We start from the raw sequence: 21340 nt of genomic DNA on the forward strand, positions 1-21340 counted from the left end.
TTAGTAGTAAAGCAATTTTGTTTCCATAACAGCTCTGTGAAATTGGGCCTATAATAGATAAACGACAACAAACAAAAGGACAACAGAGGAATTTTTTTCAAGTTTTACCTTTGATATTTTTTTTATTTTTTTTTATTACATAACTTTAACCCACACAACAGCTGGTTGCATTTTACAATGATGTAATTTTGTATCCGTCCCGTTATCGTCGTAGATTAGGCGATGAACTTGTATGGGATGGGCTCCACAAGCTGCGGTGCATTGTTCTTGGACCTCACGAAGTGGGCTTTGCGGGGCTGCTCCGGCTGCAAATGAAATGAAAACACTGCATCAAAAAAGTCTGCATAGAAAAATAAATCCGCTCAGTCCCCTTGTAATGCATACATGCCACAAATTGGATGGTCAAGTTACTTGCAAGAAAGCTGTTGTGATCTCACTATGCGCGAGTTGCATGACAGTGATTTTACTCAACATCAGCGATGGGTGACATGGCTCAACTTTAACACAGGACCACATGCCTGAGGCAAGTGATTTCAGTGTCTGGCTGGTAAACGCAAGACGGGACGTGTTCGTTGGTCTTGGGTTTTTTTTCAATTCAACAACTTTATTGCAAAAGCATGATGTTCAAAAATTGGGTTTGAGATTCATGTCCTTCAATCCTGTGGAGTATCACCCATAAAATATACAAGATCTATCTTCTCTTAATTCTTTGATCAAATGAAACAGTTCAGATGATAAAACTGCATTCTCATTTTGATTCTAGTTTCTTTTCGTGTTGATTCTGGTCTTGTATTAACATAAAACACTGCGATGGCTTGAGAATGTATGCCAAAGTCCAATAGCATGATTGGCAGCTGATTCAGCCTGTGAATTGTGAAATATAAAACCCTCAATGGGGGACTTTTGAACACTAGGTGGCAGCAGACTTACCAATGTTTACGTAGTTCTGAGCCTGCGCACATTACCAAAAACAGTGGATTTTACCTAGTAAGTCTGCTGCCACCAAGCGTCCCAATGGTCTCCCATTAATACCGGCCTCAATACTAGCACCATTACTCTTAAATATGTTGAGAACTAACCTGTCTTTTGAGGAGACTGCGGTCCAGCTTGACACCCTTCTCCTTAGCGTCACGTCTCAGCTGTTCGTTGCGCTTCACACGCAGGAGGAAATCGTCACGGCACTTGGAGGGCTTCACGTGCTGGATGCGTACGTTGATACGCTTGGGGAGGATTCGGTTTCTGTATGCAACAAAAAAATCAATCCAACATTAAGTTTGTGTTTTCCATTAAGACGTTTCCAGTCAGTTTCCGTGTTTGTTTTGCTTTTGAGCAATTTTAGATTTTTGTTTTGTGGATTTTCTAGCGCTCTTTTGGAGGGTTTTTGCAATATTTTGTCTGGACCTGGAAAATAAATGTATATATTTGCTGGAAATCATTCAAAGTCTTCACTTCGTGCAAGTAAAACCCAGCTGGCCAACACTAGGTGGAAAAGTTGGGAATTTTGGAGGGAGAAGAATTGACTCAACTGAATTCTCTGTATAACCCATTACATCGTTGCGACTCGCGACCTCAACACATATGATTTGAGCTACCTCCAACCACAGGGCTAGCTCAATGTTCTAGTAGTAAAACATTTGCTGCAGCAAGGCAACTTGGGAGAGTACTGAGTATACAGTGTGTGTTGGTGTAACAGGCCTTTAAGTTCACTCTTAAAGGGGCACAGCAATTTTTCCTCTGGCAATTCTACGCCAACAATAAAGTGGACTTGAACTTTGCTCGGTACTGTTTAATTTGTTGCGTGTATTCATCTTGGGATACTTACCCGACCTGCTTGTTGACGATGACTCCAACAGCGTGAGGGGTCACGTTGAAGACACGACCAGTTCTACCATGGTAGGTCTTGTGGGGCATACCCTTCTGGAAGGCTCCGCAACCCTAACAGAAACCAATACAAAGAGTAACAAGTTAGCCACCCAAGCGTACTTCTCATTTTACTTGATTAAAAATGTGACAAAATTAGTAGTTTTGCATAATCATGGGTACACGTTTTGTTCAGGTCAGTTTTACGAACAACAGTTCAGACACTACTGATGTAGCAGACTAATTATTTATATCAATAAACAATCACTGTGTCAATGATGAACGATAAAAAGTGCTTGAGTTTGTCAAATACAAGATCTGCAAAGAGTTACGCAGTATTTATTTGTTGTTCATTTGGTGTATTTGTAACCAACCTTTTTAACAATGATAAACTTTACTCAACAACCATATTTTTTGTCCATGAGGTAAACGACCCTCATCAAAATTTGTTTTCATAATACCTTGATGTCGACGTAGTCTCCTCGCTTGTAAACATGGAGGAAAGTGGAAAGCGGCTCTACACCCTTCTTGCGGAATTCACGCGAGAACATGTACCGCGTACCGCGACGGTAACCTGTTGTGTTTGTCTTCACCATGATGCTGTCTGTAGGAAAAATGACATTACAGAAATGGTGAATTAATGAATTTTAGTGAATTAATTTTGTCAGGTCAGGTAAAACAAAGTCACGCCCCCTTACATGTTATCGTTTCACTTCCTTAAGTATCCACACTTTTCCATGAGCATGATTCTCATGTCATGCCATTTGTTGGTGGCCGGCACCAAGAAGCGTTTTCGCTGCAAAACATTTTGGAAAGATGCCAAACCCCCACTTTTTTAGTGATCCCAACACAAGTAAATTTTTAACTCTCCTCAGAAAAGTTTCCATATCCGCAAACTGGTCGCCACTTTGTCATATTATGAAATAAAATTGTCTTGAATAATAATGAGTGGCACTGGCACTGTACGATTGAAATTGAATATAAACCATAGGATAACTTTTCGTATGGTGCCACCACTTTTTCACTCATTTTTACAAAAAGGGATATATCAATCAGGTAAATTAGATACTATATTATTTTATTTCGAATGAAAAAGTGGTGGCGCCATACGGAAACTTTTCCAAACCATATAAATAATTATAAATGATTGAATTTGAATATGGGAAACCAAAAGTTTCAGTATTCTGCTCCCACTTTTGCATTGGTCATTATCTGAAATGAGAAATTCCTTTTTGAAAAAAGTAAACAATTTGAATTTGTGAAAAAATTGTGGTATTTTATGGGATGGATGGATAACAAAAGATATCCATCTCATTCTTCCTTTCTTTCTGTGCAGGATGATTGTAATCTAACTGATAATATTAATAAGTTATTGATGGCGAAATATTAAACAATAGTGTAGGCTGGATTTTGGCCACCTTTTCTAACAGTTTTTTAGACTTGGGGCGACCTCACGGGGCGAACTGACCCTACGTGTTACGTCCACCATCCACACAGCAGTTGCAGCACACACAAGCCGAAGCATGCTGCACAACATGTACCGCCAATGCAACGCGATGTACATGCACACAACTGGCCAAGGTGAACTGTTAATTATGTTCAATTTTATCCAGCTTTATGATAACCCAGCTTTATATTTACACAAATATTAGAAATTCAACTATATCATTTACAACCCTTTCCATAAAAACCGATGTTATTATAGCCCGAAACACCCTTATAATGGGTGTAAAATGAGGAACACTTTTTCTCTCACCTCTGGTGAAATGGCCGACTAGAAAGAGGGAAATCACGGGCACGTGGTATTTCTCGCGATAAAATACGTGGCTTGCACTGAAATTCCAAAGTCATTGACCTTAATAGTCTAGTCTGGTTCCTTCAAAAACCCATTCCCAAATCATGCAAAGTGTGCATCATTTCCCTGTTGAGGTAGAGGCGGCGCCTTGACCAAAGTTGACATGATGAGATTGCGCGAGTGGAAAACTACGATCCTGTAATGTTGTCGTCGGGTTTTTTATCCCATTTTTAAGATGGTGAGAAATGTTGTTTTCTTTATTTACGTAAACATTTACAGAGGAAAGGTATTTTGTGACATATTTCAATTGTTCTTTTATAATTTTAAGCTGTGCAACTGTTTATGCCAGTGAGGTAAATAAGCGAAAACAAACTAGAAACGCGACTGTGTACTTTGGGAGACGCATTGGATTGCACGTAATCTGTAGCTGAATGGTCCAGTTGTTGAGTGGTATGGTTTATTGTGTCAGGCCGGCCGAGCAAACGGGGGTTGAGGGCAGGGCTGGTTTTGTGCCACAAAGACATTGTATGGATGGGAAGGCAAGTCCTTCACCCTTTCGTGAACTATAAATATTTTATTGCCAATTCTCATCACAATATTGAGACTTGAACAAGATCAGAAATTAAATTTTTACTTTTTGTAAGGAATTTGTCTACACCCAACCATGCCAACACCACTCAACAAGAACAATGCCCAAGTTTGGGCTTCACCAGCCAGGAAAACTGGAAATTTAAATAAAAAGTTAAATACTTCAATATTTGTTTACAAGAATTAGATTGAATTTATTCGCATTGTGTGTAAATGGATGATTACCTTTTTTGTTTATGAAAACAGTGAATAGTTAGGCGATGTGTTAACTTAAAGTTTAAAGTTTAATAATAATAATAACGAGGTCTTATAGTCATAGATAGAGCGCACAATTCTCAAAAGTACTCAGGGCGCTATTAGTATTACAGAGAAAAAACAAACAGAAATAACAAAAAACAGATTAATTAAATACAAAAGAACGGATCTATAGACGTGAGGTGTGTTTTGAGAGATGTTTTGAAAGAGTGAATGGAAGTGGATGTTTTGATGTGAAGAGGTAGTTGATTCCAGAGACAGGAAAAAAAAAGGCAAAAAAAAAAAAGTAAAAAAGGCTGTGAAATCATTGATGACATATATTACTACACTAGGTTACTTTACTTTTTATTCATTAAGCATTCTAATTTCATTTGCAGCATTAAAACAAAAGAAAACCGCAGTGTTTTAGTTTCACTTTTATATTTAGTATTATTAGTAATGTGTGAAGTTTGATTTTGAAACAACTCTCCTCAATATTTACGGATCGCAGTTTATTGCGCTGGTATTTTTCATAGGACTGTGGAGTGCTGTTTGCATTTCATTTTCATTTCATAACATTTATTTCCATTCCAGCAGATATTCAAAGTAACAATAACAAAGGTATTCACTACAACAGAACAATAGACAGTATTTTAGACAGAAATTGTTGCCAGGGTTCTTCTCAGGACCTTTAAAAACAGGGCATTCTTGACCCAAATTTTATAAGTTTGGCATTTAAGGCATGGTCCTCGGAATGTTGATTAGATTGTATAGTCATCTTTTGTTTATAAATATGAAAGCCTTACTCTGCAATCTGGAGCAATCTAATGTTTTTATCTTTATGATTTTTGTGAAGTTGATCTTAAAGACATTGGACACTATTGGTAATTGTCTAAGACCAGTCTTCTCACTTGGTGTATCTCAACATATGCATAAAATAACAAACCTGTGAAAATTTGAGCTCAATCGGTCGTCGAAGTTGCGAGATAATAATGAAAGAAAAAACACCCTTGTAACACGAAGTTGTGTGCTTTCAGATGCTTGATTTCGAGACTTCAAATTCTTAATCTGAGGTCTTGAAATCAAAATTGTGGAAAATGACTTCTTTCTCGAAAACTACGTTACTTCAGAGGGAGCCCTTTCTCAGAATGTTTTATACTATCAACCTCTACCCATTACTTGTTACCAATTAAGTTTTTTGTGCTAATAATTATTTTGAGTAATTACCAATAGTGTCCACTGCCTTTAAGTCATTAACATTTTTTTTTTTTTTTTTTTTTTTTTTTTGGAGGGGGGGGGGTGACATATCGGTGATTACCCATACATGCTTTCAAATTTTCTACACAAGCACAATTTCTTTTTAACTTGTATTTATAAGGTATAGATGCAGAACATTGGTAATACTCACATGTAGATTAAAAATGTTCACAGCTTTGCACTTGACTTTGTATGGTGATGGTGTGTAGATGGGTACGGGCAAAAACTTCACTTGAAATGTTTTTGCCTTAAATGCTATAGTTTTGTGAAACAGTATAGTTTTTATCTCAAGTTTAGTCAATTTTCACAGGTTAAATTATTTAGATGTTGGTCACATAATGTGCAACTTTGACAAGTTGTCCATGTGCTTTACAAGAAGGGGCACAGCAATTCTCTGAGGAAAATGTAGCTTTGTATTGAAACTTTGCAAAGGGCACTACTGCAAAAGCACAGGGCACCACAGCTGTGGTTGTAGTGGGTTATTTCGAAGCCTGTCTTCTTATTGCGTCAGATGCCGACATGTATACATGTCGGCATTTGACATGACACGTATCCTTACAGCAAGTCAAAGTAACCACTTCCTTGAGGAGTGATGTATTTTTTTGCCCTTTTGCGGACGGACACTCCTCCGCTATGATTTCCTTAGAGATCTCTCACTGCTATGTCTTGAGCTCGATGATTCATCCACCTCCAAGTTGTTGATTTTTCAGCCAGTGGCTGTAGGCTCTTATCATAGAGTAAGGACATGCTCTTATCACCTCTCCTCTGATGTTCAATCACTGAGGCGAGTTCTTTCCATTTCCAATATAGACATGTAAAAAAGTGTTTAAACATACACCCCTATGTACGTTTGGCACGTAATGCAGTCAGCTCAATGTAAAATCTATCCTAGTAAATTTGACTCTTGCAGGCCTGTATGCTTCATTTTTGAAAGGGCAAGGGCACCAAGGTATTTTCTCCCTGATAAAGGCCACCCTATGAGGAAATTGTAAAATTCTACTGTAGTAATTCAAGGGCACCAAGGCAATGACTAGGTGGCATGGAGGCAATCAGGCCTTTGTTGCTTCCGTTAAGTATCAGGCCTGCAATTACATGATGTTACCCTCGTATACTTAGTACATTTTACACGCAGTCAGTTCAAAAGTTCACCTACCGGTACAATGCAGATGTCAATTAAAATTAATTGTTTTATTCAAATACCTAGGCAGAAAATAATGTCACAATTATGCTAATTGGTTTTAGGCCTTTGATAAATTCTCCTAATTATATTTTTAGGTTGAAGTTCCCTGTGTGGTAAGATTGTCAATAAATATTCAAAATATATGGTTTTCTAACTGAGTAAAACTGAGTTTCCTAGCCCCGGTGGGCTACATTACAATGCCTGCTATAAAGTGGTAATATTTATGTGGTTGAATATGCTTGAAAAAAGTTGTAAAAAATCTTCTTCTCATATTGTTTGGTTTTGTTTCTTTTGCACAGGGAGCAAATGCATCTGCTTTGGAGAAAGAGATTGGATCAGACCAGTTTCCTCCCAATGAGCATTACTTTGGATTAGTCAATGTAAGTGAAGTAGAACTTGAAACTTTGCATTATGGCTATTGGCCAAAATACTAACTATATCTACGTAGTAAGGTTTGCTGCAATGACAGAGATTATTATAATAATAATTATAATGATAAGACTTGTAATGCGCAGATATGCACCCTGCTGGGTGTTCAAGGCGCAGTAAAACCAAAAACAAAACAAAAACAAAACATATCACAAAGAAAAACAGACACAACAAAATTAATCCTTGAAAACCTGTGACATAAGATAAGTTTTGAGAAGAGACTTGAATTTTGTGGTACAAAGACAAGATCGAAGATTAAGTGGTAGAGAGTTCCAGATGCGTGGCGCGGTTGAAGAAAAAGACCTATCACCCCATGAGTGTCGAGACTTGGGTTCAATGAGGAGAAGCATGTTGTGTTAAGGTTGCAAATCTCACCATCCCCCAGAAATTTTAGAAACTATTCATGCATGAATTCTTACTTCTGAGTGAAATGTTTTGTGTTGAGAAATTATCCAAATATTACTTCCAATAGAATCCCTTCTTGAAACAGTTTATACTACCTCTATCAACAGCTGCAGTGCTTCTCAGCAAGTAGGTTTTTTTGGTCATTACTTTTTGGAATATTGACCAATCTATAGTCCAACCTTTAAAGCAAACATTAGCAGATGCCTACATTGTTGTACATGTATGCAAATGTTACCAGAGCATTTGAGCTATAGACAGTGCAAGGCTCGCACATACATGTAGTAAAAATGTCTTGTGTATCTTGGGTTCCTATCATGTATACATGAACATTGCCTTTATTTACGAAAGAAACAAAATTGTACACTTAAATTTCAAGACTTTGCCCAGTCTTTCCTCGCTGAATGGAATTTGCCCCTTCGCATTAGCATATCCAGAATTATTTGTAATAATCATTTGAAGTGATCTGTTTGTTTCCATACTGTTTGTTACAATGCCCTTTTCAAAACCATAAAACTTAAGTGCACTTAAACCTCTCATGTGCAGCCTGTATATAATTGGCAACAAAAAAAAAACAATTGAAGAGGGCACCTCGATTGGGAAAATGTAAACTCAACTTGAATGTTTTATTGGGCACCAGGACAATGACTATTGGTTTTGACATTGCCAATAAACGCAGGCCTGGTCATGATGTTTCGGTGAGGCAGCGGAGGCAATAAACCCTTTGAATGTAACATCACAAGCCCAAAACATTGAGGTCAATGAAGGCCTATCATTGGCTGAGAGTAACGTGCAGCGCTTCCATGTTTCCAATGTTTGACTTGGTGATGGTGTCGAAATGAAGAGGTCTATTGCCTCAATGGTTATAGAGATGCTCTGTTCTAAACTAACTTGCCATTTTTATGTCATTGTAGCATCAGGCCTGTTGTATGCTATAATTGAGGAAGCGATTCGTCAAGACCACATGACTGTGTTTGATTTCTTTCCAAAAGTCCCCTTGTTGTTTTAAAAAGGGACTCGTTGCCTTGGATCGGGCGAATTGGTCTTTGAAAAGCATTTCAAACCTTTTGTTAATATAAAATGCATAATGGTTAGAAAGATAGTCTATAAGTAGGACATAATGATCCACACAAGCATGCCTCGAAATTGCCCGTTTTCCTTTTATCTCGCCAGTTAACATGGTTAACACGGTCGGTCATCTTATGGAGTCAAAATTTTGACTCCACCGAATGGCCGACCGTGTTTGTTCGCAACAAATTCCATTAAGATAGCTATAATAGTACTTCCTGCTGTGCAATTGTTTCATTGGAAATTCCTCCGTTGTTTAGAACAAGAATGTCAACAATTTTGAACCTCCAAGTCTAGCCTTAAGTTTTAGAGATCTGAAAATTTATGTGTCTCACTAAAACGTGGATGGACTTTCCAGTCTTGATTAAAATACCCTAACACCATGGACACATTTGTTTTGCTTTCTCAACAAGTAAACACTGTGTTTAGCTAAAACTTTGACATATCACCTAAGTGACTTTTTCTTGATAAATTCGCCCAAATCATACATTGACAAAAACAAAGACTCTACCTTTAATAATGTCCTTTGTCCACAACTTGGAACTTCAGTGCACTTATAATATGTAAACCTTCAATTTAAAATGGATATTGTTGTCTATGATATTACATTGCAATAAGCACCAATACATGTACGTTTGTAGGTTCGGACTGCTCTCTCAAAATTCATTGATAATCTTGATATTCTGAAAATACACATAGAAAGTATGCATGATTGGTTTCCCTAAAATAATAACACTTGATAATTGTGTACACGGATGCACTTATAGCTGGAAAAATAGAGGTCTCCCTTTTGTTTGTAGAGAACCATCTGGCAGCATTCAATGTTGACACAAACATTGTCTGCCACCCAGCCATATATGATTGAGCATGAATGGATTTTCATTCGAGATTTAAAAGTGCATTTATAATTTTTTTAAGTGTTACTCTATACTTCCATGGAACAGAATTCTTTTCATATTACAAATAGTAACATATGTAATCTGTTTTTATTTGAACAATCACTTAGAGAAAATTTATCTTATATTGTTTTTTTTTTTTTTTTTTTTTTTAATTAAACATATATTACACATTGAGGTTGGACAGGCCCAAAGCTAAAATCAAAGGCCTCAAGCCTTTTTGTCTAAATTCTAATCCTACAATAAAAATACCTACAGATGAACATGTGTACAAATTTAAACAGTCTTTTAATAATGCAGTTAACAGAATGTGAGAGGTAAAATATCAAATTTAATTTGACAAATTTCCAAATAACAGACAGCAGGTTTTACATCCACAGCTGGTGGACGATGCTCGTAATCGTAATTAGAACAGCCCATATGCTCCCTGTACTAGATACATATTAAAATCAGCTGGTGTTTTTTAGGTATGCTAAAGTGTACAATCGATCAATTGAGAAAAACGTTTACAGTGTATTAGGCCCTACCATGTCACTCAGAGAGCATCCCACTTTTAGATTTTCCTGTACAAGATGTAACTCATTGAAGCGCAGACCTAGAATAACACAGAAGCCATGTGCTCTGCTGGTGCCCTGGTCTTGTCCTTGGTGCCCTTTCTAAAGAGCGCGGATTTTTCCCATGGAAGTGCCCTTTCAACATGTTAAAATATTCAAAATGATGGCCTCGTCATTGTTGACAAACATGTAGCAATATCTAAAACCAAAACAACTTGTTTGTTTCATGTTATTTTTGTTCAAATTTGAATGGAAAACATGTAATGGACCAAGTGTGGTTGGAGGTTCAATACTAAGTCATCTACACGTAGCGCAATGGACTACCCCATTAGCAAATTTCCTAGAGCTTCTTAAGCACAAAACCAATTTGGCTTTAAAGTCACCAGTCAAAATCACCTGTTTTTGTGACAGGTGTCCTGCTTAATTGTGCTAATCAGGGTATGTGTAAATGTAAGCATTATTGTGTGCCTAAGCAGCTCTTTGTAATTGGGCCTTGAGGCTGAACAAAAAATGAGCACTAGTGTTATCAATGTCTTGGTTTTGTTTGTGATGATTATACATGATGTGATGATTTGTCTTTAAAAGGTTAAGGGATTCCTGTTGTCCAATTTACATCAAATTTGAACACCCTGTTTTTTTTTAAATTCCGTTGCAGACCCTGCTCTACATTTCTAATACAGTAATTTATTCTCATTCTCTCCTGCAGTTTGGGAACACCTGCTACTGTAATTCCGTTCTTCAAGCGTTGTATTTCTGCAAGCCCTTCCGGGACAAGGTACTCGGCTACAAGGCCCAGCCGAAGAAGAAGGAGAACCTACTGACGTGCCTCAGCGACCTCTTCAATAACATCACCACACAGAAGAAGAAAGTGGGCGTCATCGCACCCAAGAAGTTCATCGGGAGGCTGCGCAAGGAAAATGGTAGGAGTGTGCGATGGGTGGTTTTTTTTAGCAGAAATATTTTTAGTTTTGGATTGAACAAAGACAAACTGATGAGGGTGGAACTAGAACCCATGTCCTTTGGTATTAAAGACAGTGGACACTATTTGTAATTGTCAAAGACCAGTACTCTCACTTGGTGTATCTCAACATATGCACGAAATAACAAACCTGTGGAAATTTGAGCTCAATTGGTCGTCGAAGTTGCGAGATAATAATGAAAGAAAAAACACCCTTGTCACACGAAGTAGTGTGCGTTTAGATGGTTGATTTCGAGACCTCAAGTTCTAAACTTGAGGTCTCGAAATCAAGTTTGTGGAAAATTACTTCTTTCACGAAAAACTACTCCACTTCAGAGGGAGCCGTTTCTCACAATGTTTTATACTACCAACCTCTCCCCATTACTCGTTACCAAGTAAGGTTTCGTGCGAATAATTATTTTGAGTAATTACCAATAGTGTCCACTGCCTTTAATGTGCTGGCCAAAAGATCTTCCTATTTTGTTTTCAGATACATAGAATTTTTTTAACTTGAAACGGATTCATCTAGCAAATTGACATAGCAAAGAAAGCTCGACTGATCATTCAACATATATTTTACACAATGAATGCCGATGTTGGATAGCAGCAAATGAATGATGGTTTTGTATTTCATGAGTAGTAATGGATGCATTTTGTGTAGCATTGTGCAATGCTATACAAATAAAAAAATCATTCACTGATGTACCATCATTGAACAGAGAGACGTTCATTTAATATCCCTAACTTAATTACAAATTATAGAGCCATGTTTCTCCCAGGAGAGAGTCATGTCGAATGTTCTGTTGATGTTTGCTCTGATAAGCTCTGTATTTGCATGACTATTCGATCTTAGTGGAGAGTGGGCCTGAAGCAGAATGAGAAAAGCAAAAACATAGCCCGGTTTTGATTCGCCTTTCTGCATCTCCAGGATGCCAGCCAATTTCTACAAAAACCTTTTTGTTTTTTTTCTTTTTTTGCTTTAGGGTTGTGTCAGGCAAGGCCTTATTTCGTTCATGAAGGGGTACAGCATTTTTCCTCTTTGATGACAAATTTCAATTTGTAATGGAACTTTGCAAGGGCACCAAATCAAAAGCCTAGGGCAACAGGGCACTTGAGTGAAATGACTTTGACTCTAGCAATGTCTCGGGTCGATCGTATTGGCTCAATACTTTACGCAATCTCATCTTGGCTTGTTCTACTGTTTGATTTTCTTCAGAGGTGTTTGATAACTACATGCAGCAGGATGCCCATGAGTTCCTCATCTATCTACTCAATACAATAGCGGATATCCTGCAAGGTATGTGCATTGTTCACAGTGTCTCTCTACAAGTTTCTGCCCACAGTAGTTGGTGCCCGGAAACCTGCCTGACACTCTTGACTCCCCAACCACCACTGGCAGAATTTTCTGTTTTTGACCACCACACGTTTTCCGAATTGCTGAATTAAACTTGCAGTTTCCTTTCAAAGGTTTCAACAAAATGTCAAGTTGGATAATTTACCAGTTAAAAATAGTTAATACAAAGCCATACATTTCAAGTACTGTATCTCTCGATTTCGATTTTAGTATATTTTTATGGTAATCTAAATAAAAAAATACAATTGGTGTTAATAAAATACCAAATCGTTGCTAAGTTGTACTTTGGTTTTGGGTTTTAAAAAGTTCAGTTTTTCATACAGTTAGTTGATTTGTATAAAAGTTCATACATTCTATTGCTGTTTCAGTACACATTTTGCATTTTTTGTTTTGTTAATTGAAAAAATCTTATAAGAATATTTTCTGAATTTTCCTTTCTGATCTACTTTTAGCGGAGAGAACAGCAGACAAGCAAGGTAGTAAACCAAACAGTAAAGCCAGTACGCCAAACGGTTCGTTAAGCAACAACAACGACTATCATCACCACAAGACGGAACCAACATGGATCCATGAAATCTTTCAGGGTACCCTCACCAACGAGACCAGATGCCTCTGCTGTGAAGGGGTAAGTTACTGCATAACTGGATCCGTGTTTAACAATCTCTCTCATACAAACATTGGTTGAATGTCTGTGGTTATGAATTGCACAACTCAAGACATTGAGATCCAAAAAATAGATGGCAATAGTTATTCTAGTCATTGTGAAATCAAGGGTTAGCTTGGTAGGACTTGAACCCACAACCTGCAAGTCCTGCAATCTTAACCACTTGACCACAGTGATCTGGTCCTTTAAGGCACTGGACACTTCTTGGTAATTACTCAAAATAAATTTTAGCATAAAAACTTAATTGGTAACGAGCAACGGAGAGCTTAAGATTGTATAAAACTTTGTGAGAAATGTCTCCCTCTGAAGTTACCTACTTTTTGAGAAAGAGGTTATTTCTCCCTCAAATATTAAAACACGCCTGAAGCCGTTTTTAGGCTTCTGGGAGCTTACAAGGTTTTTGTTTTATTATTTTTTTTTTTCATTATTCTCTTGCGACTTTAACGACCAATTAATTCCAATGTTTTACAGATTTGCTATTTTATGCATACATGTATGTTGGGATATGCAAAGTGAGAATACTTGTCTTTGACAATTACCAAAGGTATCCATTGCCTTTAATGGACTTTCACTTTCTTCAATTTTTGTAGGTGAGCAGCAAAGATGAGGATTTCCTGGACCTGTCAGTTGATGTGGAACAAAATACTTCAATCACCCACTGTCTAAGGTAAATGCCAAGCCATATCACTAATCTTGACGGCCACTCTGTGTTTTTTTTAAGGGCTTTTTGCTGATTTTGTTATATTCTGTGTTGTCGTTTTTACTATATTGAGTCTTCTCTGACGTCACATTTTCAATATTTTTCTTTTAATATAATTTCTCTTAGGCAACACTGACCGCCTTGTTATTTTAAATCATTCTCTATTCTTGGGCTCTTTTCTTCAAGACCTACCTTGAGTCAGAGAAATCCCAAGTTGAAACATGTTCAGCTTCGGGAAGTGAGGACAGAGCGAGGTTGTTGAAGTATCCACTTTTCATGCATTTTATATGCAGCCTTCAATCAATTGGGTTCATGTTACATTCAGAATGGTTGACATGCATTGGTTGTAACATTGCACCAACTCAAATACAATGCTTTTTCTGCCTTGACTTTTTCTGTTAATTTTCTGTTTGTTTTTTCTTCTGTTACAGGGCTGACTGTTTGAATTATTAAAATGTGTACCAACTCATAATCAGAAATATGTTTGCGATTAAACAATGTGGTTGAATGTATTCTGAGTGATGGTTGTTCTGAGAAGAACCGAAGGACTCCGTGTTTCAGACTTATACTCTGTCCATCATCAGAAGACAGTCATCACAGAGTATACTCTTCGAAGCACTGAGTCCTCTGTAGCCGGTTTCACGAAACGCTAGGATTAATCCTAATTCAAGTTAGGACGAGTAACCTGTCCTAACTTGGGAAGGGTTCAATGCATCCTACGTATTTGGATACGGAACTGACCCCATCTTAAGTCCTAAGATTAATCCTAAGTTAGGAAGAGTTTGGTGAAATCGACGTCTGGTTGTTCTCAGAACCACCATCACTCAACGAGATTTATCAAATGTCACCGCAAAATATTTCTTATGAGCCTTCCACCATGCAAACTTTCTAATCTTGTCAATGCATAATCGTTATTATGTATTATTGTATTATTGTTGTTGTTATTTTTCTTTTCATTTATTTTCTGCATATTTTCCTTGTGTTACAGGCCTAAAAACATATTTTTGAAATTATTGAAATGTGTATCAATTCATTATGGTGATCTGTTGACTATTATGTATTACTGTTGTTTTTGCTTTCAAGATTTAATATGATATTATCATTCATTGTGTTACTGTGGTGGTGTTTTTTTGTGTGGTTTTTTATTATTAATTGATTGATTGATTTATAATGTAGAATGAAATTTAATGTAACCTATCAAGCTTAGCTGATCATAAGAGGCCCTCGGTTTAAATTGTTAAAACTTTTTTACTTGCACTTTAGCTTTAATATACTTTATTTTTATTGGTATATTCATTATATTAATTATGGTTTCCCATTGAAATTATTATAGTGATTATTAGAAATATGAATCTATTGATGTTTTTATCATACATGTACCTTAATGATGACTCACTGAAATTAATTTGGTACTTTTTTTCAACTGTATTAAACATTATCATTTAATAATACACAATTTTGAGAAGAGATTTGCACAAGCTAGTGTTATTTTTATAACATGCCTGTCATCCATTCTTTGTTTGCAGAGGTTTTAGTAACACCGAGACGTTATGCCATGAGTGTAAATATTACTGTGAAACGTGTTGCAGCAAACAAGAAGCGCAAAAAAGGTAGGTTGCCCAAATCTTTGTTGTTAGTTTTATTCACATGTCCCGGAACTTTCTTCCTCATAAAACTGCACTACAGAGTCACTGGAAATTTTCAAAAAAAAAACATCTTGACTGGAGCAGGACTTAAACCCAAAACCTCTGCATTAACATGCCAGCGTCTTGTGGTTGCAGGTTCAATAATAAACTACAGCATTTATAAGGCGCACTTTACTGGAAAAGACAAACATTCAAAGGCAACGGTCAAGTTTTGTCAAGATGTTGGAAAGCAAGCAAGAACAAGTGTGTTTTGAGTTTCTGCTGGAAGAGTGATGTTGTGTATTTGTCTGAGGTATTTCGGAAGTGAGTTTCCGAGGCGAGTTCGAGGAACACGGAGCGTATTGTTAATAGATCTTAGACCGTGTCTAGTTGTATGGGGTGTCAAGAGATCGTGTATGTAGGGTAGAGCTGAACCATGTAGTGCCTTGAATGTGAGTAGGATTATTTTGAAAGATGGCCGCTGCATAGACTTTTGAACAAATGTCTCAACAGTAAATGTCCAGGAAAGCCATATTATGTTAGTAAGGTTTATGGTGAAAAGATCCTTTTTGATTAATTTCCAAACACGTCCTCAAAATCTCACCATGACCCTCCAGCATAACATAATCTGACGAATTTCCACTCTTGGATCCGGCGTTTTTTACATTTTTTATCTTCTTATTTTCTAATGATTTTGTTTTGCTGTCTGACAGAATGCAAGTAAAGAAATTGCCTCAGATTCTAGCCTTACACCTCAAGCGCTTCAAGTACATGGAGCAGGTTCACCGCTACACAAAGCTATCCTACCGCGTTGTATTCCCGCTGGAGCTGAGACTAATGAACACAGTAAGTCAAATGTATTGCATCATTCAGTCAGTCCCACAATTGTATACCATTCCTTATATATGGTAGATGGTGCTCCATTAGTCTTTGATGTTAGTCAAATAGCACCTCTTTTTTTTAATGTGATACAATTGTAAACAATGTGAGATCGGTGTAAGGAAAAAATCAATTATTTTCTTATTCTTATGCCCTTTCTTGCCTTAATGTATTTTGGGGATTTAGGATATGTACATGCGCCTTTATTTTTTTTTACTTTTGTGCTCTCCTGGGCACCCCATTGTTGTTTTACTTTGTTGCCTTAAATATTTATAATGTGTGTTAATGTGTGCCTGTAAATGTGTTTGCCCGAATAAGTATTATTATATTATTATCACTGATGCACCTGAGACGAGCAGAATATACTGTTCGAAACATCCAGACCACACCGGCTCTTCTCCGAGCCAACACTCACACAAAAAAGGGGTGGGGGGGGGGGGGAAAGTGAACTATTTGTTTATATATAGTTTTTTCCTATTTACTGTATCCACACCATGCAAAACTTCAAACAATACTTCAATCTATTAAATCGTTGTGTCACCTGCTGCTAACACATAGAGCTGGCTCGGTGACAGTGGTCAAGCAATTCAAAAGAGCGATTTGCCTGTGGATTTTTTTCAAAGAATTAAGGAAAGTAATGAGTTTGTGAATACACATCGATGTTATGGGTGCAAACAAATTATAGCACCTTTTGTATGAAATATGAGTTTAATTTTTCCCCCTGTTTTTCTCTTGACAGTCTGACGATGCGACGAGTCCGGACAAGCTCTATGACTTGGTTTCTGTTGTCATCCACTGTGGAAGGTAAACCACTAGATTCTTATGTTAAATAACACTTCTTACAGCGCTAATGGCAAAATGAATGGGAGACTTTGAAACGCAAGGTGGCAGCAGACTTATCAGGTAAATGTCCATTGTTTATGTAGTTCTGAGCTTGCGCACATTACCGAAAAGAATGGATTGTATCTGGCAAGTCTGCTGCCACCAAGCGTCCCGAAAGTCCCCTATTGGTCTCATAGCTCCACGTACCTTGCAGGGAAAAATACTAAGCGCTTTGATACGCCACTGATAAAACGATATATATATTTACAAGAACGTAGTATTATTATTACTATTATTTAAACACGAGCAAGTTACATGCATTACTTTAATTTGATCAAGGTCATTTGGTTGTTGTTTTTTTGTGTTGATACAATGTTGTTTTTCTCCTGAACACAGTGGACCAAACAGAGGTCATTATATCACCATCGTCAAAAGTCACGGGTTCTGGTTACTGTTTGATGATGACCTTGTAGATGTAAGTGTTTTTGTAGCTTTCTCTAGTGTAACGTTGCGTCTTGTGACCACATAAATTCATTGGGGATATAACCGCGTCAACCATGGTATTTGTGATAGTGTAAAAACAGTTTTGTTTCGTAATCAGTTTCTTGAATGTTCTTGATCGTTCTGGGGGTCGTTCGAAAGTGACATGGTTATCCTGTTTCTTTATTTACGTGTTAATATCCCTTTACTGTATTATTTTATGTAATTTTTATAAATCTTTTTAACTTCTCCATTTTTTGAGGTTTTGATGAAATAAATTAATAAAAATAAATAAATAGAATATAATGTGTTTTTACCTTAACACCAATGTGTATTAAGCACTACTTTCAAAAAAAATTCACAGGCAAATTAAATTATACTGTTCTCATTCTTCTCTTTGTTTATCTTGGCAGAAAATTGATGTTTCAAACATCGAGGAGTTCTACGGACTTGCAACCGAGGTCCAAAAGACGTCAGATTCTGGCTACATTCTCTTCTATCAGGCAAGGGACTTATAAGCCGAAGTCGTTTGGGGGGAGGGAAGGGCAGGAGTTGTAAACTATCCATAATTACTTTTTAGTCAACATGCTGCAATGGTTTGTGAATGGTCTGCGAGGATTGTAAATTGGGAGAGGGAAGTTGTGTCTTGGTTTAAGTGAGTTTATACTTGGTAAAGAAATCTTCAACATTTCAATGGCTAAGGGTTGTCCGATGCATTCAACTAGTTCCTTGTGTTTGTGGAAATGTGTCTTCACCTTGTGTCTTCATGAATTTCATTTATCTGGTTTACACACGAAAATGTGCTTAGCATGGAAACACCTTGCTTAGTAGAAATGGGTTACCGGCTAAAATGATGTGTACTAGACATACATGTAGTTGTAACTGGTTCCCTATACATTTTTATTTTTATTTTTTCGTTTTGGTATTTTGGGGGGTCATCAGTCCACCGCAGATGATGAACAGGAGTTTATTCATACATGATGGCCCAAAATACCAGCTGGGCCACGAGCAAGAGTCCAGTCCTTTTAACTTTGGGCAAGTAACATCACAACCAAACAAGTCCTAAAAATGAGTGTTTTTTTTACCCAAACCAGTATATTTGAAGCCTTCGCCAAAATATTCTCATCTTTTCAATCCCAAACCTCCATCCTAAAATGTCGGGAAATATATATAACATCAAGTAAAAAAATCACAAGGGAAACTAACTGGGTAAATTTACGTTGCAGGGAAAGTTAATCGCAATCTCAGACTTGAAATCAAGAGTTATAGCATACATGTATGATAGCCAGTAGAGGCAAACAGAGCTCTGCATGACTGATGCAGACCAAAGTAAAGGCAATCTTAAGACTTGAAATCAAGTCTAGAAATGAACTTGACTACATATGAGCTGACTAAAGCAACAAGCACCCTCATGCATGGGTTTTGAGCTAGGATTTGGTGAAAGGGTGTCTAAGTTTGCTGGAAATAAAAAGAAATGGGTGTTCAAATTGTTCACTTGTAATACGTTTACATGTACAGATAAAACAGGGTGTCCAAACTTACAACAGGGTTTCCAAAAGACACCAGACACCCTATTGGCTAACACTAAGCCCTCCTGAATTTGAATATCGGTTGATTAAATTATCACAAATTTAACTCAGTAAGCATTAAAGCAATTACCATCAGCAAGGTTGTAGTTTGCAAACAGCACATAAGTTGTATCTTTCAAAAAAAGGAACAAAAAAAACGAAAGTATTTTTCTAAAAAAGGCAACATTCTTATTTTGTAATGATTTTAGAAAAGTCGAAAAGAGTTGCCAAAAGTAGCATATGTAATGAATAAGTATAGAGATTATTTCAATAATTTGTACATAAATATCTGAGAGATGTTGATAATTTTTGTATATGTAAAGCAGATTTTAGTGTCATGGTGGTAACGTGTGGTTGAGTGTGGTAAGAAAAAAAAGTAACCAATTTTATTTTAACAGTAATCTGTGAGTTTTTTTATTTTAATTTGTTCCCCTTCAGATGTGGAAATGTGATGTTTCTTTTTGGTTTTAAGGTTAACGCTTAGTGCGTTTAATACTTGTTATTTTTTCTTGTTTGTTTAAACAATGCATTTGTAGCCAGCCCAGGGGCTAAATTGCTACAAACTTTACAATTTAAAAACACTACAATGTACATTATATAACTTCTGTAAAAATAGTTACTGATTTGCACATGAAACTAAAATATAACTAGAAAACCAAAACATTGCTAAAAAGAGAAAATTTATACTTGGTTCAAAATACTGACACAAAAATTTAGGTATCAGACTATGTTTGTTTTTGTGGGAAAGATTGTTAATGTTTCATAAGTTCATACTGCAAACTAAAACCTCTTTGTTTGGGTAACCACAGACCGAACATATCAAAATCGTTCAGCTTTGGTGCAAAGATCTTTTCTGTGTCAATGACGTAACATCTTGTGCTAAATGCATTAGGACGTGGCGATCCAGTCTTAGCCGTAGCCGAGGCTGCCAGTTCAGACACAACCCTAAGTTTAAGAAAACATCTGCCTCTAGCTACCGGGCAATCTCGGTAGTCTCGTTGGTAAGACACTGCTCTATTGCAAGGGTCATGGGTTCGAATCCCACCCGAGTAAACATGCCTGTGATATTTTTCCACAGGACTCGGGGGGGAAGGTAGTGAGTATACAGTGCTATAAACCAAAATTATTATAACATCTACCATCAAAAGCATTTTGCAACGGCTATTTCTTCATCATATTAGATGAGTTGCAATAGACGCCATCTTTACGGGCAAATTGCATTTTAGCTTGCAGGCTGTTTTTGCACAAAACGCATGGCTGTGTTTTCAAATAGCCCGTAAAGATGGTTGATTTATGTAATGTGGGACTTTCTATTGTGGACAAACATGATTCAGGGGGATCATTTTCTGTCAAGCTTGTTTCCAGTTCACTTAGTTTTTGCATCAAATAAAGAACATGTATAAATTTTTCTTTGCAAAAAGAAAGAATATTATGTTTGACACCCAATGTAAAAATGGTTGTAGATATTTCTTGAATTTCTTGAATGTTCTTTGAAACATTTATGTATGCAAGCATATTTTGTGTTTCCTCATATATATCCATGTGTTCTAATTTTTACTTATAAATCTTATCACAGTTTAGGCCACATACAATTTTAAAGAAATGTGGTTGGTCTATCGCACATGCACATTGATTCATACCAAAAACATAGCAGAGAGGATGTGTACAGCTTAGTATGAAGAATCGCTAGGTTTTAAATATTACTTTATTGGAAATAGCTAGAAGTTGAAATTCCATGTCGGAATTGCAGCAGAGGGCTGTTTTTCAAAATAATTTGATGAGGATGGTTTATGTTTTCCTTTCATCGATGTCATGGGTGTCATGCTTGATACTTCATGCCCCCGATCAGCCTAGGTGTATGGGTCTCTTTGGGTAAAGAAGGAGATGAGAAGAGCAGTTGATTTCCCGGAATTGTACACAAACTTGTTTCAGGAGACGATTTAATAATAATAAGGCTAAATTGGTACAATGCCACCACAATTTAGAGAGAGTGATTTGTTCATTCACAGAGTCTTGCCACAAACATC

At 36.9% G+C, this 21340-nt stretch overlaps 2 protein-coding genes across 2 annotated transcripts; one reads left to right on the forward strand and one right to left on the reverse strand.

The window, feature by feature from the left end:
• Positions 1-91: 91 nt before the first annotated feature.
• LOC117293436 (60S ribosomal protein L21-like) lies at positions 92-3688 on the reverse strand. The gene is made up of 5 exons (XM_033775768.1): positions 3617-3688; positions 2322-2464; positions 1823-1935; positions 1080-1239; positions 92-305 (listed from the first exon to the last, which is right to left on the reverse strand). Exons 2-5 carry the CDS (start codon positions 2454-2456, stop codon positions 216-218), a joined length of 498 nt encoding a protein of 165 aa, XP_033631659.1. The 5' UTR covers positions 2457-2464; positions 3617-3688; the 3' UTR covers positions 92-215.
• Positions 3689-3807: 119 nt separating this feature from the next.
• LOC117293435 (ubiquitin carboxyl-terminal hydrolase 12-B-like) lies at positions 3808-20352 on the forward strand. Its single transcript, XM_033775767.1, has 11 exons — positions 3808-3893; positions 7214-7294; positions 10970-11183; positions 12438-12518; positions 13028-13200; positions 13830-13906; positions 15466-15549; positions 16278-16410; positions 17183-17247; positions 17662-17740; positions 18159-20352. The coding sequence occupies exons 1-11, from the start codon at positions 3891-3893 to the stop codon at positions 18261-18263; spliced, it is 1095 nt and encodes a 364-aa protein (XP_033631658.1). The 5' UTR covers positions 3808-3890; the 3' UTR covers positions 18264-20352.
• The last annotated feature ends 988 nt before the right edge of the window (positions 20353-21340 follow it).

The sequence above is a fragment of the Asterias rubens genome, chromosome 8 (assembly GCF_902459465.1).
Source record: "Asterias rubens chromosome 8, eAstRub1.3, whole genome shotgun sequence".
In the NCBI taxonomy this organism is placed as follows: domain Eukaryota; kingdom Metazoa; phylum Echinodermata; class Asteroidea; order Forcipulatida; family Asteriidae; genus Asterias; species Asterias rubens.

Bases quoted from the DNA above. Each gene is read 5' to 3' on its own strand.
- LOC117293436 (XM_033775768.1), bottom strand. From the start codon at position 2,456: ATGGTGAAGACAAACACAACAGGTTACCGTCGCGGTACGCGGTACATG. The intron at 1,936-2,321 runs GTATTATGAAAA...GGTTTCTGTTAG, and splicing joins GAGACTACGTCGACATCAAG to GGTTGCGGAGCCTTCCAGAA. The intron at 1,240-1,822 runs GTAAGTATCCCA...TGTTGCATACAG, and splicing joins ATCGTCAACAAGCAGGTCGG to AAACCGAATCCTCCCCAAGC.
- LOC117293435 (XM_033775767.1), top strand. The intron at 11,184-12,437 runs GTAGGAGTGTGC...GATTTTCTTCAG, and splicing joins GAGGCTGCGCAAGGAAAATG to AGGTGTTTGATAACTACATG. The intron at 12,519-13,027 runs GTATGTGCATTG...ATCTACTTTTAG, and splicing joins AATAGCGGATATCCTGCAAG to CGGAGAGAACAGCAGACAAG.